The sequence below is a fragment of the Prosopis cineraria genome, unplaced genomic scaffold (genome assembly GCF_029017545.1).
Source record: "Prosopis cineraria cultivar Desert tree isolate PC_DT_omini unplaced genomic scaffold, ASM2901754v1 PC15, whole genome shotgun sequence".
NCBI classification, from domain to species: Eukaryota; Viridiplantae; Streptophyta; class Magnoliopsida; order Fabales; family Fabaceae; genus Prosopis; species Prosopis cineraria.
The window spans coordinates 3,525,855-3,540,874 of NW_026555346.1; the positions used below are offsets into that span (position 1 = coordinate 3,525,855).

General features: G+C 35.7%; 2 protein-coding genes across 2 annotated transcripts; one reads left to right on the top strand and one right to left on the bottom strand.

The window, feature by feature from the left end:
• Positions 1–1,830: 1,830 nt before the first annotated feature.
• LOC129294304 (serine hydroxymethyltransferase 7-like) lies at positions 1,831–6,259 on the top strand. The gene is made up of 4 exons (XM_054932550.1): positions 1,831–3,306; positions 4,112–4,514; positions 5,066–5,158; positions 5,563–6,259. The coding sequence occupies exons 1-4, from the start codon at positions 2,269–2,271 to the stop codon at positions 5,784–5,786; spliced, it is 1,758 nt and encodes a 585-aa protein (XP_054788525.1). The 5' UTR covers positions 1,831–2,268; the 3' UTR covers positions 5,787–6,259.
• Positions 6,260–7,078: 819 nt separating this feature from the next.
• LOC129294305 (uncharacterized) lies at positions 7,079–8,958 on the bottom strand. The gene is made up of 2 exons (XM_054932551.1): positions 8,170–8,958; positions 7,079–8,063 (listed from the first exon to the last, which is right to left on the bottom strand). Exons 1-2 carry the CDS (start codon positions 8,524–8,526, stop codon positions 7,446–7,448), a joined length of 975 nt encoding a protein of 324 aa, XP_054788526.1. The 5' UTR covers positions 8,527–8,958; the 3' UTR covers positions 7,079–7,445.
• Positions 8,959–15,020: the final 6,062 nt, after the last annotated feature.

Below are 15,020 nucleotides of genomic sequence, written 5' to 3' on the forward strand. Positions count from 1 at the left end.
TAAAAAAATATGTTTAGTGCATTGCACATAATGGTGTAAAAAAAAAAAAAACAAACAAACAACTCCATCTTTATCTCTGCGCATGGAGTACGGTAATAAAACATCATTCCAGTATCAAACCATCTATTTATATTAAAAATAATCAATGCATTTTTATTGAAATTTGGATCATTTGGATGGGAAGAACAATTGAGAGAAAATAAAATGAAAGGAAGGAAAATAAAGAGAAGAAAAAACTAAAAAAAAAATTATCATCACTCCTCTTGCTTGGATAAATAAAAGAAAATAGAGAAGAAGGAAAATGAATAAATAACATACTATTTATAATGCCCTTATATATCATGTTTTATTATAATTTTTTAAAAAAAGCATAAATTACATTGAAAAATTTATTTTCAAATTATTATATTTTAACATCAAATAATTTAATAAAAATATGTCATTTTTATATTTTAAAAATTAAAAGTGGGCACTTTTTAAAATTAAATATAATAACATAAAAATATATATTGTCCTAGTGTTTATATAAAGAATGAAAATATAATCTAGATAAACAAGCTTGCCATGTGTCTCATATTTTCTCACCATATGGCTCATCATCATTATCATATTCTTCATTGAGGTCACCTGATCCAAGATAAGTCCAATGAAAACATAGTTAAGAGGCAAAGGAGGGGGATAGAGAAAAAAAATATTTTACTTTCAAAATTTCTTCACTTATAAAGAGAAAAGTTGAGAAAAAAATATAATAGGCTCCACGTTCTATTTTTTTTTCAACTTTTTTTTCTCTCACTTTTTCTTCCTCATACAAATAAGAAAAAAAATTCCTTTTCTCCCCTATTTTTTTTTTCTCCCATCCAAACAAAGCATTAATTTGTTAGCAAGAAGTCTAAAAAACTGACAATTGTGTTGGTATTGTTTTTTTTTTTATAGCACTCCTTCCGTTTTTTATCATTAAAAAAATCAATTTTAGCATATATTTTTTATGAGCAAATTCACTAATTTCAATAAATATTTATTACATAATTTCTAAATCATCTCTTATAGCTCATATTAACGAGAAATAATTAATATATATTTATGTTGATTAATATTATTATAATTCATAGAGCATTTTAGTTCATTTTTTTCAGACATAGTTATTACAGTTAATTGATATTTTTAAATCGTGTGATATAATTTTTGTTATATATAAAAATGGAGGGAGAATTAGATAATCATGATCTTGTCCTTTAGATAAATGGCTATACTATTAATATTATCGTGGGTACCGATATAAACTCACTATTAAAATTCTATAATTTCAGAAAAAAAGCCGTGCCTTGTAAAAATTAAGGCCACCATTTACTAGTTGCCTTTTAAACTCAAATATAAAAGTGGATTTTAAATGCAAAAGTTTCTTGGTATAGTATAAATCGTTAGGACTATGCTTAAAAATTATTTACATGAAAACATGATAAAACATGTACCTTTCGTTTCAAAATATAAAATATTTTTAATTAAATTTTATTTTTAATAAAATAATTATTTTTTAAAATTAATCATATTTTTTATATTTATTTTTATTAAATACTTTATAATAAATATAAAATTATTTATTAATAAATATATTTAAAAAATGATTATATTTTTAAAAATTTAAAATATTTTATATTTTTTAATATTTAATTATTTAAAAAAATATTTTATATTTTTTAACGAGTAAGTTGCATGATCGTATTGCCCGGCTTAGACATACGAGTTACAATACAGACGTAAATGGGCCCACCTGATTTCCCAAACAATAAGCACCTTCCCCGCTGAACCTAGGCATCATTCCGTCCAAGTTCCCTCTCCTCGCCCGATTTCAATGCTTCATTTTGGTAAGCAGTTTCTAATAATCCATTCCTTTGTTTCGCGCTTCCTCGCTCGCATTCTGCATATCTTCAACGCTACCGGCTACTACCATCCTGCAAAAGCACTTCTCCCCTGCCCGCGCATGCCATCCAGGTTCATTCTCTTTCACCTCCTTCCATCCCTTAGGCCATCCCTCGGTTTCGACACGAAAGCCTAATTTTTCACTCCTTTCCTTCCGCTTTTCCCATTGTCCTATGGAAACATCTCGTCCGTCGTCTAGCCCACGCCGATCTCTCTTCCGATATTTCCACTCTTCCTGTTTCAGACGGTGTTGTCGTTGTTTCTGCTGTTTCTATTCCTATCCCTGAGCTACTTTCCTTGTAAAAAATCTCTGTCTCTCATTTCTTGAGGACTTGTTGCAAGTTAGGAAATATGGATGTGTCGGGTGCTCAGCCGGGTCTATCTCTCGGCTTAAACGCTCAAATTTCGTCGCCGGCTTTGGCAGGCCATGTTAATGATAATTTAGTTTCCTTTCAACAGAATTCGAGCTTTCGTAGTTCCTCCAATACAACCCCTCCTGTGCCGTTGCAGTTGCTCGATGATCAAGACGACAAGGTTAGGGTCAAATCCAGTGAAGTAACAGAGGAGGAGGAGGAGGAAGGATCAGTGGAAGATGAAGCGATCGACTTTATGGGTCGGCCTGCGTGTGTTAAGAGGAAATCAGAAGTACAGTCGAGTTTCTCCTCGAATCCTCCGAAGTGGCTCGCTGTCGATTCGGGGCATGGCGCCAGGAGAGCTTCAGTGCAGGCTTGGGCGAACCAGCCACTGGAGGTAGCTGACCCCGAGATTCACGAAATAATGGAGAAGGAAAAGCGGAGACAGTTCACAGGAATAGAATTGATTGCTTCTGAGAATTTTGTGTGCAGAGCTGTCTTGGAAGCTCTGGGTAGTCATTTGACGAACAAGTATTCTGAGGGAATGCCTGGAGCCAAATACTACACAGGTAATCAGTTTATCGATCAGATGGAATTGCTTTGCTGTGACCGTGCATTGGCTGCGTTTGATCTTCATCCAAGCAAGTGGGGCGTGAACGTTCAGCCTTACTCATGTACTTCTGCCAACTTTGCTGTGTACACCGGTATATTGCATCCAGGGGATCGAATTATGGGTTTGGATCTGCCATCCGGTGGGCATCTGAGTCATGGATATTATACCCAGAGTGGAAAGAAAATTTCTGCAGCATCGATATACTTCGAAACTCTTCCCTACAAAGTCAATCCTCTAACAGGCTACATAGACTATGACAAGCTTGAAGAAAAAGCCTATGATTATCGCCCCAAACTGCTTATATGCGGAGGCAGTTCGTATCCTAGAGAATGGGATTATGCAAGGTTTAGGAAGATTGCTGATAAGTGTGGGGCTGTTTTGATGTGTGACATGGCTCATGTTAGCGGGCTTGTCGCAGCTAAGGTCTGTGCTGAGTAATTGCCTTTACAAATTTTGGCATTTTTTAAATGATTGATGGTACTCATGTGATATCACTGACATTAATTTAGTCTCATTTGGGAGCTAGAGGCAGTTCGGCCTGTGTGTTTAAAACATCTAAGAGATCGTTCATAGCTTCTTTCTGGGAAACAGGACAATTGAGCTGAATTAAGTATTGTTCAGACCAGGCTTCTGTCTAACTGGTTACCTTAAAGAAATAGAGGGCGCCTTTTGCCATCTTACTATAGTGGCCGTATTAAGTACTATTCATGACTCCTTATAAACAGTATTGATTTCACCAACTTTCATATATATATATATATATATATAATGATGATGATGATGATGATGATATTATCCCATTCATGTTCCACAGAAATTGCAACTATGAATTAAAATGTACTTAATTTTAGGACCAATTATGCCAATTGTTATTCATTTCTCTAAATCACCTTCATGAAGCAAACTAAAGATGGATGGATCAGCTTAACTTTTCACATCTATCCAGTGAGAGTCAAATCGCATATTCTGATCAAGAAGTATTCATTGGTTATACTTTTATTTCTGATAAGTCATGTAGTTTTAGGCTTATGTTGCATAGTATTGTCAATTGAAGAAATTTAAAATGTATTTGAGTTGTGTTGAAAGTTTGGTATTCTTTTCTATTTGAAATGCTTGTGTAACAAACGTGTTAATTTTTATTTGATTGTTTATTTCCTGTTAAGCTATTTGAATTTTATAGTCCACTTTTCAAATGTGTTTATAACTATATTGACATTGGATTTCACAGGAAGTTGCTAGCCCTTTTGATTACTGTGATGTTGTTACTTCAACAACCCACAAAAGTCTCAGAGGTCCAAGGGGAGGTATCATCTTTTATAGGAAAGGTCCAAAACCTAGGAAGCAAGGCCTGGCTCTTAATCATGGGGGTGATGGTAGTTATGACTTTGAGGAAAAGATAAACTTTGCTTTATATCCATCCTTACAAGGAGGTCCACACAATAATCACATTGCTGCTCTTGCCTTAGCCTTAAAACAAGTTGCAACTCCAGATTACAAAGCATATATGCAACAGGTGAAGAAAAATGCACAGGCGTTAGCATCTGCTTTGCTGAAAAGAAAATGCAGACTGGTAACCGATGGCACTGACAATCACTTGTTGCTCTGGGACCTAACTGCACTTGGCTTAATTGGTATTCTTCCAATCTGTCTTTAATTTTGTTTCAACATTTATGATAAAAAAATATACTATAAATGCTTTAAAAATGAATGTTCTAAATTTTACTTGGCCACCTTCAGATCTGAGAGCAGTGTTGCTTGCTGGGCTTTTTTCTCAATTTTCTTTGGATGACCTACTGTGTCTTGGTTGATTTTCGCTTTCCCTAGTGGTAAAGTGAATGAGTCAAACCATTGGCATTATTGTCCCCCTCCTTATAATCATACGTTACTGGTACTGATAATATTTTCATTTGTGACAAGTCCGACAGGATCAATGACTAGTTATTTAGTTTTCTTAGGGTAGTGCGCTGCTGTTCTCAAAGCCCAGATATTGTTTTTACTGATATTTTCCCTGATGATTTAGGCTTTGCAGATCCTATTTTTGGAGTAGCAATGTTGTTATTTATCTATGTGTGCCTCCTGATATGATAGTTGCTGACGTTGTTCTTTCCCCTTCTCTTATAATTATGTCATGGTTGAACTTGTTATAAGCATGCTTTCTAAATTATTTTATTATGTATTGCAGATAGAAACTATGAGAAGGTCTGTGAGGCTTGTAATATCACACTCAACAAATGTGCCATTTATGGTTCTATTTCACCTGGGGGAGTTCGAATCGGTGAGCTGCCCTGCCATAGTACAATAAAATTATGGATTGTTTATTTTAGCTACGTGATGTTTATGGTTAATATACTTGCAGCAGTAATTATATTAGGTTCATGACGTTTGTATATTAATTAACCTATGCTTTGCCTATTACTGTTGGTTTGTAATATTTTCAAGTGTAATCAATTCTTTTACCTCCAATTTCCATATATTTTGAACAAGTGTCCTAATTTTTTACAGGATTTAATTGGTAGAAAAATAAGAAAAACATCTATAATCCTAGTCTCGTGCTTTTGTTCAAGAAGCATAGATAATTACCTTTTATTACAAATTCAATTTTTTGTCTTGTAATATTGGATTTTCTTAACTTTCCTGTGTTTCACGGGTACTCAAGTCCCTTATTTCATGGATACTCAGGTACTCCTGCGATGACATCAAGAGGTTGCTTAGAGGATGATTTTGAGATCATAGGTGATTTTCTTCTGAAGGCAGCACAGATTACCAGCAATATACAGAGGGAATATGGAAAATCTTGTAAAGACTTCCTCAAAGGTCTTCAAAATAATAAAGATATTGTTGAGCTCAGAAATCAGGTTGAGGCATTTGCTTCCGAGCTTCCAATGCCAGCATTTGATATTTGATTCAAGCCAGTACAGTAGGCAGCCTCCACATTTTGCATGGTAACCCATCCCCTCGGCTCTCTGCTCTTGTGCTTGCTCTGACCTTTTGTAAAGGAAGCTCATTTGGATCATGCACATGGAACACAGATTAAGTAGCCTCGGCTTACATCATTACTTGGCAACAGTTGCTGAGGGCTTGTATACTGTACAAAATGTTTCCTTACCACTGATATTATAGGTACCTTTGCTTGTTTAGGGAAGACATGACTGTAATTACAGGAACTCATTCAGGAGTGGTCTTTGGAGTGCACTTGTTCTAGCGACTACGAGCTGCTAAGTTCTCGTATTGATGTCATACGAACTATTCTAGGGACTCCATGTTCCTAGTTTCTTTAATCTGGAGCGACAGTTACAAAGTTAAATTAAAACGTAAAAACACCAGGCAATTCTAGTTGTTTGTATTTTGGGGGATATCTGACGAGCTTTTGCATTGACTTTGGTTCTTTTCTCTTTCATGCGGCAATGGCCACGTACCTTGGTGCCACCCATTGCTTTATTGCCCTGGCCACCATTTCTGCCGTGGAAGCATCCAGCATACTGGCCTAAAGCCAATATAGAAGTCATCTGTTTTGACGTATTTTATTGTTTCTTCTTTTTAGGCAGCACCCTTGCGAAACCCTTATAAGGAGGCAAGGCATGAATTTCTGGCAAGGGACAAAAAGGCATGAGATACGGTTTGAAATGAGAAAGTAACCGTTCAAATTTTGTAACATGTTATGCATCCCCTGCCCCAAGCCCCAAAAAAGTGAAAGATTGAGTAATATTTGAAGCAGAACAAAATTCTGAGAGAGAGAGAGACTTGGCAAGTAAGGCGATACCGGTGTGCCGAGTTTTTATCATGATTTGCGTTGCTTTCAAAGAGAACCGAACTGGACAAAAGCTTTCCATGAGCAAAAAGAAGCTGCTTCTGACATTAAAGAGTGTCCAGGAATCTCAGAATGGGCCTCGCCTTGCAGTCCTTAGGTCTCCCTTTTTCATTTCACTTTCAGAACCAAAATGATTGATCATTTACTATAGGCTAACTTCCTCTTTCAGTGCTTTCGTTTCTAAACAAAAACTTCCACGGTTCCACCCATGGAAGCCAAATTAAAACGAACGTATCACTGTCTAACTTAACGTTACCTGCCTGCAGGCTACAATTAGTGCGATTTTTATTTTATTTTATTTTATTTTTTGACATCTGATATTGGCTAATTCTTCCTTTAATCTGCTTCCTATTTATATAATATTATATAATACATGAGGAATCGAAGTTCGGCAAACAAGTTAGTAATTTGTTTTTCCTGCAATATAATTAATCTACTGCCTGTATCTTCTCAGATATATGGAGCCACATTCAATTTGAGAATCTTTTCCCCTGCCTGCTGCGGGAAACACTTGGCACCAGAAGTCTCAACTATGGTAAAGTGTAGTAACTCAAAAGGGGTTAAGAAAAAAAAAAAAGGAAGAAAATGAAAATGAAAATGAAAGTGAAAGAGAGAGGAGCGCGAGAGAGAAAGAAAAATGGAAAGGGCGGAACAAGATACGACAACCCCGGCAACTGATTCCTCTACATAGTTGCTTTCTTCTTTCAGTTTCCAATTTCAACTATTTTTTTTTTTTCCATTGATCGTTCACTCATCACCTGTGGCTACACAAGTCCAAAAGTTTCTTCCTTCCTTCAACAATCTCGTCAAAGAAATCGTCGAGCTGTCCGATGATGTTCTCTGCTCCAGATCTCATCATCCCAAGATGCCCTCTTAGATTCTCCACTCTCTCTCTCATGCCAACCTCTGTTTCCCACTCAACCACCATTCCCTGCGATCCCCAACGCTCCAATTCTCCCCTGAGCTCCTCCATCGTCACTTGTGATCTTCTGAACTCGTACAATAAAACGCCCGGCGCCCCATTGCACTGGCCGATCTCCGCCGCCACTCTCTGCTGTAACCTCGCCGCCGAAATCATGAACGCCGATCCCAGGAACAAGCGTCCCTCGTATTCTCCTCCCAGGATGAAATCCGAGGAATCGGGCCAGCAATACACCAGGCCGTATAGCAGAATCGAGAGCAACAGCGAACTGACATTTCTCATTGCGTACAGGACTCCCCTGAACCCGCTGAATCCGTTTAGCTTCGATTCGATCGAGAGCTTCTCCTCGAAACGAAGGGAAAGCGGTTGAATTCTTGTCTCGATTAAAGCTCTGTTCTCTTCTCCCAGCCCCATAGCTTCCCTGCGACACCCCGAGATTGCTCGAATAACCTGCTTGGGGAACAAGAAAAGCCTGTTAATTCACGACCAAAACTTCAATCGCCGTATGCCAAGAAAGAGAGAAGAAAAACAAAACGGAGAGTGTGATCGACCTAACCTGGCGAGATAGTTGTGGGGTGAGACGAGGATGAGAATCGAGAGACGTGGTGATGTTTAAGCCAGCAGAGTAATAATTTTCCATTCCAGAAATGCCAGACTTGAGTACATGACAGGCTTCCCAAAGCTTGGAGCTTTCATCCATGTACTCGTCGAGCCACTTGTCACCGGAGGGTAGATGGAGCTTCTGGACAAGAAGGGTCAATTGGGTGTGGCAGGATCGAAGAAGGGAGAGCGCCCTCTGAAGGAATTGGATTGACATGAAGTTATTGGAGAGATAGACTCGTTCGAGATCGTCAATACCTCTGGTGAGAAAAGAGTAGAAGCCATTGACAGAGTTGGTGGAAGAAGGATCCATTGCAAGACTTTATGGGATTAAAATGGAAAAAAGAAAAGAAGGGAGAAGCGAGGGAAGGAGAAGATATGGGAGCAGAAAAGGTGAGGAAGAGGGAGATATTTAAATTGAGAGAGAGTGAGAGTGGAGGCATGAGAACAAGAAAGAGGAAGAAGAACCAAAAAAAAAAAAAAAAGTGAAAAGAATGGAAGAATGGAAGGGAGGGAATATCTTAGAAACTCAGGTTTCTAAGGTTGAAAAGGATTGTTGGGGGCAATGATGGGTGTTTCCTACAAAGGGGAAAGGATGATTGGTAATATGCCATTTTCATTGTGTAATGGGCAGAAAGCAAGAGAGGTAAAAATGAACATGAACTCACACACACACTGAAAATTAAAAGAAGAAACAAGACACTTATGGAGAGCGAGGGTAAAGAAAGCATAATAGAAAGTGAGGCAGGGGTTAGTAATGTAATGTCAATGTCATAAGATCATCTTTAGCCACCTTTTTAGTTTTTTTTCTTCTTTTTATATGTGCTCCTGTCTTCCTTTAAGCTAAAGAATAAGAAGCTTCAGGGGTCTGGGCACATTTAATTTACTTGGATAAACTGGTACGTCAATTAATTATTCATGATGAAGCAAAAGAAGCCGTGGAAGGTGGCGAGAGGAAGTGAAAGTTGAAGCTTTAAATATATAAGCTCCCTTTTGTCATGCAAGGATTGGCTCGGCTTTGGTCATTATTCGATTGGCATTCTTTTGATTTGAGAGCCCCTTGGCTTCTTCTTTCCTCAATTTCTTCCTCGAGCTACTGAACTTGCTCCTCTTCTTCCCACTCTTGTGTATTGAAGTTTGCGGTTTTTGTGTTCCCCATATATATCTTGTTCTGTTTGATTTCCCCAAAGGAAGAATTAGAATGATGAGGTTGCTCTTACTCATGCGTTTCGTAATCTCCAGTTTCTCTCTCGTGCCCTCCAATTTACCATTCGGCCCCTCAATTTGAGAGGGGAAATGAAAACACTGCTCGCTTGTATGAGAATATTAATAATATTAATTAATCCAGTAGGCCTTGCTATCCATCCATGGACAGATATTGATGGGGGGAAAAAGGATTTGGAGCTGCTTCTGCTTAATGATTGTCCAGCATTGCGAGTGGGTCCATCATTTGTGCATCTTATCGAATAGGTTTTTAATTGGCTGATCATTTTCACTCATTAATGGGAGGCCACAAAATGTCAAGTTTAAAGATACCACCGGCATTTTTCTTGTAATTTATTATTAGTATCTCCGCTATACATATTTATACTTTAAAATTGTCTACTGGTATTGATTATTTCATTTAAATAAATAAATAAATAAAATGGGGGGGGGGGACCAAGCGATCAAAATAGTGAATTGGGGTGAGTTAGATGGTATTAAAATTGGGTTGGAGGAGTGCTCGTGAGATTTTGGAGAATGGGACGTATATATGTTGGGAAGGATGTTGGTCTGGTAGAATTATGGTATTAAGATTTCGTCACAAAAAGTGAATCGTAAGGATAACTAAACTATTTTTCCCTGTATGGCCATCCCAGCCCCTACTTATGTGCCAACCACCCATTGCATCCTTTTTATTTAGATAGACTATGCTTGCTCGCCAATATATGCTTTACGTTGTATCCTACTTCTATATAGTTTGGTACAAATTTCATTATGCCCTGGTGTGAAGTTCAAATAAAGTGACACACTCAACACACTATTTTTTCCCTTAAAAATGTTATCTCGGGCACTAATCTTTTTTTTAATTAATTAAAGCTGTGATTTTGTTCAAGAATGAATTTCTTTCTTTTTTTAAAAAAAAAATATAAACCTATACTCCTTTCATTCTTATTTATAAGGCAAAGGAAAAGGAAAAAAATTCAATCTAATTTATAAGACATGTCATTGATGTTTTTTATCATAAGTTTTTCTTTTTATCTCATTAAACACAAGTGAATGGTGAGAATAAACACATCATTAAAATATGTATAATTAATGGAGACAATGTTAAAAATTATTAAATTTTTAGATAGAGTTAATGAATTTAAAATTTTTTATAAATTCATGAAACATGTTAGAATCTAGAAGTAATTTGTGAATAAGATTGAAGGAAGTACACCGTAGAGAGATTTGAAGCATTTATCTAGATGATTAGTTACTTTTTCTTTAAAAAAAAATATAAATGTGATGAATTTACTTGAAAACTTGACAACAAAGATATATAAAAAGTATGTCTAGATAAACATTTTCTAATTATGAAGACATGTATTGTCTATCAATATATATAAGTTAAGTTTGATAAAAAGAGCTAATCTCTTATAATATAAAAAGTTAAGGTTTGAATCCTCATCAAAAGAGTTTCTCACGTTTAGTGTATAATCATATGTGGAACATGGTTGCTTTCAATAAGAAAATAAATATTTCCAATAAAAAAATCATGTTTAGCAAATTTTGCGATAAAAAAAAAAAGAACATGTAGATTTAGGAGGCCATGGAGGGCCAAGGATTTGTCGGTTCATGCATAGTAAATATAACGTCCCAATTTTTAATTTCCTAATTTACTAAGCTTAATTAGGATGATAAAGTAAGTTGACGTAGTGTGTGACCAGAAAAGAATAATAAGTGTTTTTAATTAGAATTTTAGATATAGTTTAAGTCCAAAGTGAAATTGGGTTACTTGGGACCAGAAAGTAGAGAAAAACAAGCTAAAAAGCCTTTGTGCCATATGTCGTGATGCGTGCGTGGTACGTCATGATGCATAGGGCTACAGACGAGAGTTGCCTTCTCTGTACCATATGCCGTGGCGTGTAGAGGCAGACGCTGCAGCTCATGGTACAAATTCTGTAGAATTTAGTTGCGATCCGATGCAAAAAAATAGAAAGGAAAGGAAAATGGAGAAACTCGCATTTTCTCCACTAAGGTACGATCTAGAGAAGGATTTGAGAAGATTTGAAGCTTCAAATCATTCAAGTTAAGATTTTTAAATTTTTTTTTCTCCTTTCTTCTTCCATTTTCTAAAGGTTTGAGTTAGGGTTTGGATGAGGATGGTAATTTTAGTCTATATAGATTATGGGTCCGAATCTATTGATTTAAATGAAATTAATGAGAGTAGATTAAAATATATAAACTTAAGTGTAATAAACTTTGATATCTTGAGTTATTGGGCACTATAAATATCCAAAATTTATATTAATGTGGGTAGTTGAAAGAGTGTGATGCCACTAATAAAGTTTTAATAGCTTGTTAATGGTTTTAGGGACTAAAGATAATTGATAAACCCAATGAATAGGCTTAAACTCTTGTTAAGTGGGTATTAGACAATTTAGAAGCGGAGTTGAGAGTTTAATGATTGAGTTTAGCTATATTAATGGAGATCAACTTGATTAATTGTAGAATTTAGCTTTGAGACACTTATTGGCTTGGAAATTCGAGCTTGGAAGCTATTAATTGAGGGGTAAACCTTTAACCTCTTAAAAGTTTGAGGTAACCGGGAAAAACCTACTTTGAGTAGTTATATGTTAATTGATTATTAATCGATTGCTAATTGTGAATTGTGAATGTTGCATGCATAGATTGATTTTTAATGTAAAATCATGTATTAGCTTCAATAAGTGTATAAAAATTTGAATGTGCTTAATGCTATTTTTGGCTTGAAATGCAAAATATGAAAACAAGGGGGTTTTGAATTATGAATATGCATATGTCTTTAGGAAGATAATTATGATGTTGTGCTGAGGTAAATGTGTGTTAGTGAATAAATGGATTAGTGTAATAAAAGAGGAGATTGTGACGAAATGTTATTGAATGCTCACTTGGGTGGCACATGATCGTGAACCCAATGTATGAATGTGATAAATGATAAATGAAAATATGAAAATGAGTGAGTATCATTTATAGCATAATCGGTAAACAGGAGTTTACTTAGGAATTTAGAGTAAATAAAAATTTATATGATATTTAGGCTGTCATCCGGTGTATGGGAGTATAGAACCTAGCTTTCTCTATCAGTACAACGAAGAGAGTAGCCTAGAATATAAGAAACCCTAGAGATTTGAGAATGGGGGAAGTCATGGTCTGAGAGTGAGTTATGTGATCTTTAGCCTGGTCACACTTCACAATTGGTGAGTTTAGGTAGTCCAATCACATGAATGAAATTTTATTCAGTGTTATAGCCCACAATTTTGTTCTGAAAAAATAAGGAGAGTATAAGATTGATCGATCATTACCTATGTAAATATATGACATGTTACATGTGTTGAGTTGTGGCAAGTCACGTGAATAATAGGTCATGGTTACATGTCTAAAAGTATTGTGACAATGCAACTAGTGTGAGTGAGATAAAGATGTTATAAAATGAGTAATGATGATGTTATGGTGTGTGTAAGTATGGTTTAAGTACTTAGTTTCATATGCATGTGCTTGATTTATAATTGATATATAATTACATATGGTAGGTTTTATATTGATTACTGAGTGGCTAGACTCACCCTTTTTATTTAACACTTTTTAGGCTCTAGCTTTGGTGCAAAGAGGGAGAAGGTTTTAGGAATTAGCACATTCTTATCATATGCCTCTAGCTTAGATTTATTTTGTGTAATAATATATAGATGTCAATTCTAGGTTACATGCCATCACACTTGCATTATTTTGTTGCGGCAAACATTTAAGTTGTATTTTGGACCTTGAGAATTTGTGTATGATTATATATATATATATTGATAGGGTCAAAATATTAGTGCAAGTGTAAGAATTTAAACATGTTTTGATTGGTTCAGGTATAATGCAATAGAAATTTGCTTCCCCCTCTATTTTTGGTAAAAAGGGGTTGAGGAGTAAATTTATGTTATAATATTGCTTAACTGCGTGTGACATGTTGTGTTGATAGTCATAGGTTTAATAGATAAGGTTTAGGTGTTAGGAAAGGTTTTTGGCATTTGTTGTAAGTTTTGGATATCTTTTTTGTGTGAAAGTTTTGAAAAGTAGTCAACATGTGTTTAGGTGTTTAACTTCCTGGTGTAACTTGTTATGAAAGTAAAACTCGCGTCATTAGTTAGTCATATAAAGAAATTTTCATAAACACCCAGATCATGTTATTCAGATGGAGAATCGGGACGTATTAAAAGTTTCTCGATTTTGCTGTCAAATGACAGTAAAATCTATTGATTTTTTGTGCAACATGTTGCGATGCGTGGCATAAAGAGCAACATGCCGTGATGCTTTGCCTTGTTGTACAACATATAGGTTGTTTTCCAATTATTTTTATTCTTTTTTATTTCTCTGAAATCTCTCATACTTCCGTAACTTGTTTTTACTTTATGTTTGTTTTAAACTCATTTTATTTATGAAAACTTGGGACCCCATGAATTTAAACTAAAACTTGGTGATTATTTTTTGAGTTAAACCTTTGATTACCATGATTTTTATTGGTTAATTGTGTTTAATGGAGTAAAATTTCACAGTAAAAGTGTTATTTCCTTGACAAGATAAGAGAGAAATCAAAAGAGAAAATGCATGCGAGAAAGAACCTAAAAAAGAACAAGGTTGGGTTGCTAGAATAGGCTTCAGTTCTATAAATTTAAATTCGGTGACTGTACCTATACCATCTAAACTATTAAAATTCAGACCAATAGTTAAGATAAATTCACTTATTTATTAAGCTTAGGTGGAGTATAAATTCATAACTATTAATTTAAATTTTAATGATTCGGATAGCACAGGCATTCAATGTCTGCATTAAATATAGTTATCAAATTTAAATCTCAGTTTTACGGTGGAGAAGAAGGGAGGAGGAGTCAACGAGGCGTTGCGTCATTATTACCATGTGCGCACGAGTGCGTGTTACTCTTTTGTGCATGAATCGCAAAACGGTGGTAGTGTCTGGTCGTTTAGGTCAATACAAATCGTTCGCGCATAACAAAGTAAACACGGTAGACGACGGATCGAGTTATGAGCCCAAATCTCTTTCATCCTCGTCATGATCCTTTACCTATAAAAGTCTCTGTAGAAGAATATTTCATTTTCATATTAGATGGATACAACTGGATGGTCCACGGCTCCTCGCACAGGAAAATGATACAAAGGAATGATTGTTTACATGGAAAATTGAATTGAATTGAGTGGGGAAACTAAAAAAGAGAAGAGAGAGAGAGAGAGAGAGAGCAAATAACAAATGTAACCCTCCCAGCCGAGCCAGCGATGAGGTGTGGGGAGGATGGGGCTTCGTTAGTCTAATCTTCACAACTTGCTTATCGTATTAACTCTAATTAATTGCGCTTCAGGGGACCACTCCCCCTTTGTTGCATTCTTCTTAGCTCGGTTCTCTGATTAACAATATCAGAAAATAACATTTTCTTTCCGGTTTAGAAAAAGAACGATTCATCAAAAAGGGTAATTTTGTCTTTCTAAGAGGAAGACGTTCTCCCACTAACTTGACACGAGCACGACGAACAAGTGTGTTTGGAAAAAGCAAAAAAATAAAGTAAGAGAAAGGCAAGGTGAAAGTGG

What these genes read in the sequence shown, in the direction of transcription:
- LOC129294304 (XM_054932550.1), top strand. Translation starts at nt 2,269, where the DNA reads ATGGATGTGTCGGGTGCTCAGCCGGGTCTATCTCTCGGCTTAAACGCT. An exon ending in GCGGGCTTGTCGCAGCTAAG is followed by an intron (nt 3,307 to 4,111) that starts GTCTGTGCTGAG and finishes TGGATTTCACAG; the next exon opens with GAAGTTGCTAGCCCTTTTGA. An exon ending in ACCTGGGGGAGTTCGAATCG is followed by an intron (nt 5,159 to 5,562) that starts GTGAGCTGCCCT and finishes ATGGATACTCAG; the next exon opens with GTACTCCTGCGATGACATCA.
- LOC129294305 (XM_054932551.1), bottom strand. Translation starts at nt 8,526, where the DNA reads ATGGATCCTTCTTCCACCAACTCTGTCAATGGCTTCTACTCTTTTCTC. An exon ending in CCCCACAACTATCTCGCCAG is followed by an intron (nt 8,064 to 8,169) that starts GTTAGGTCGATC and finishes TTCCCCAAGCAG; the next exon opens with GTTATTCGAGCAATCTCGGG.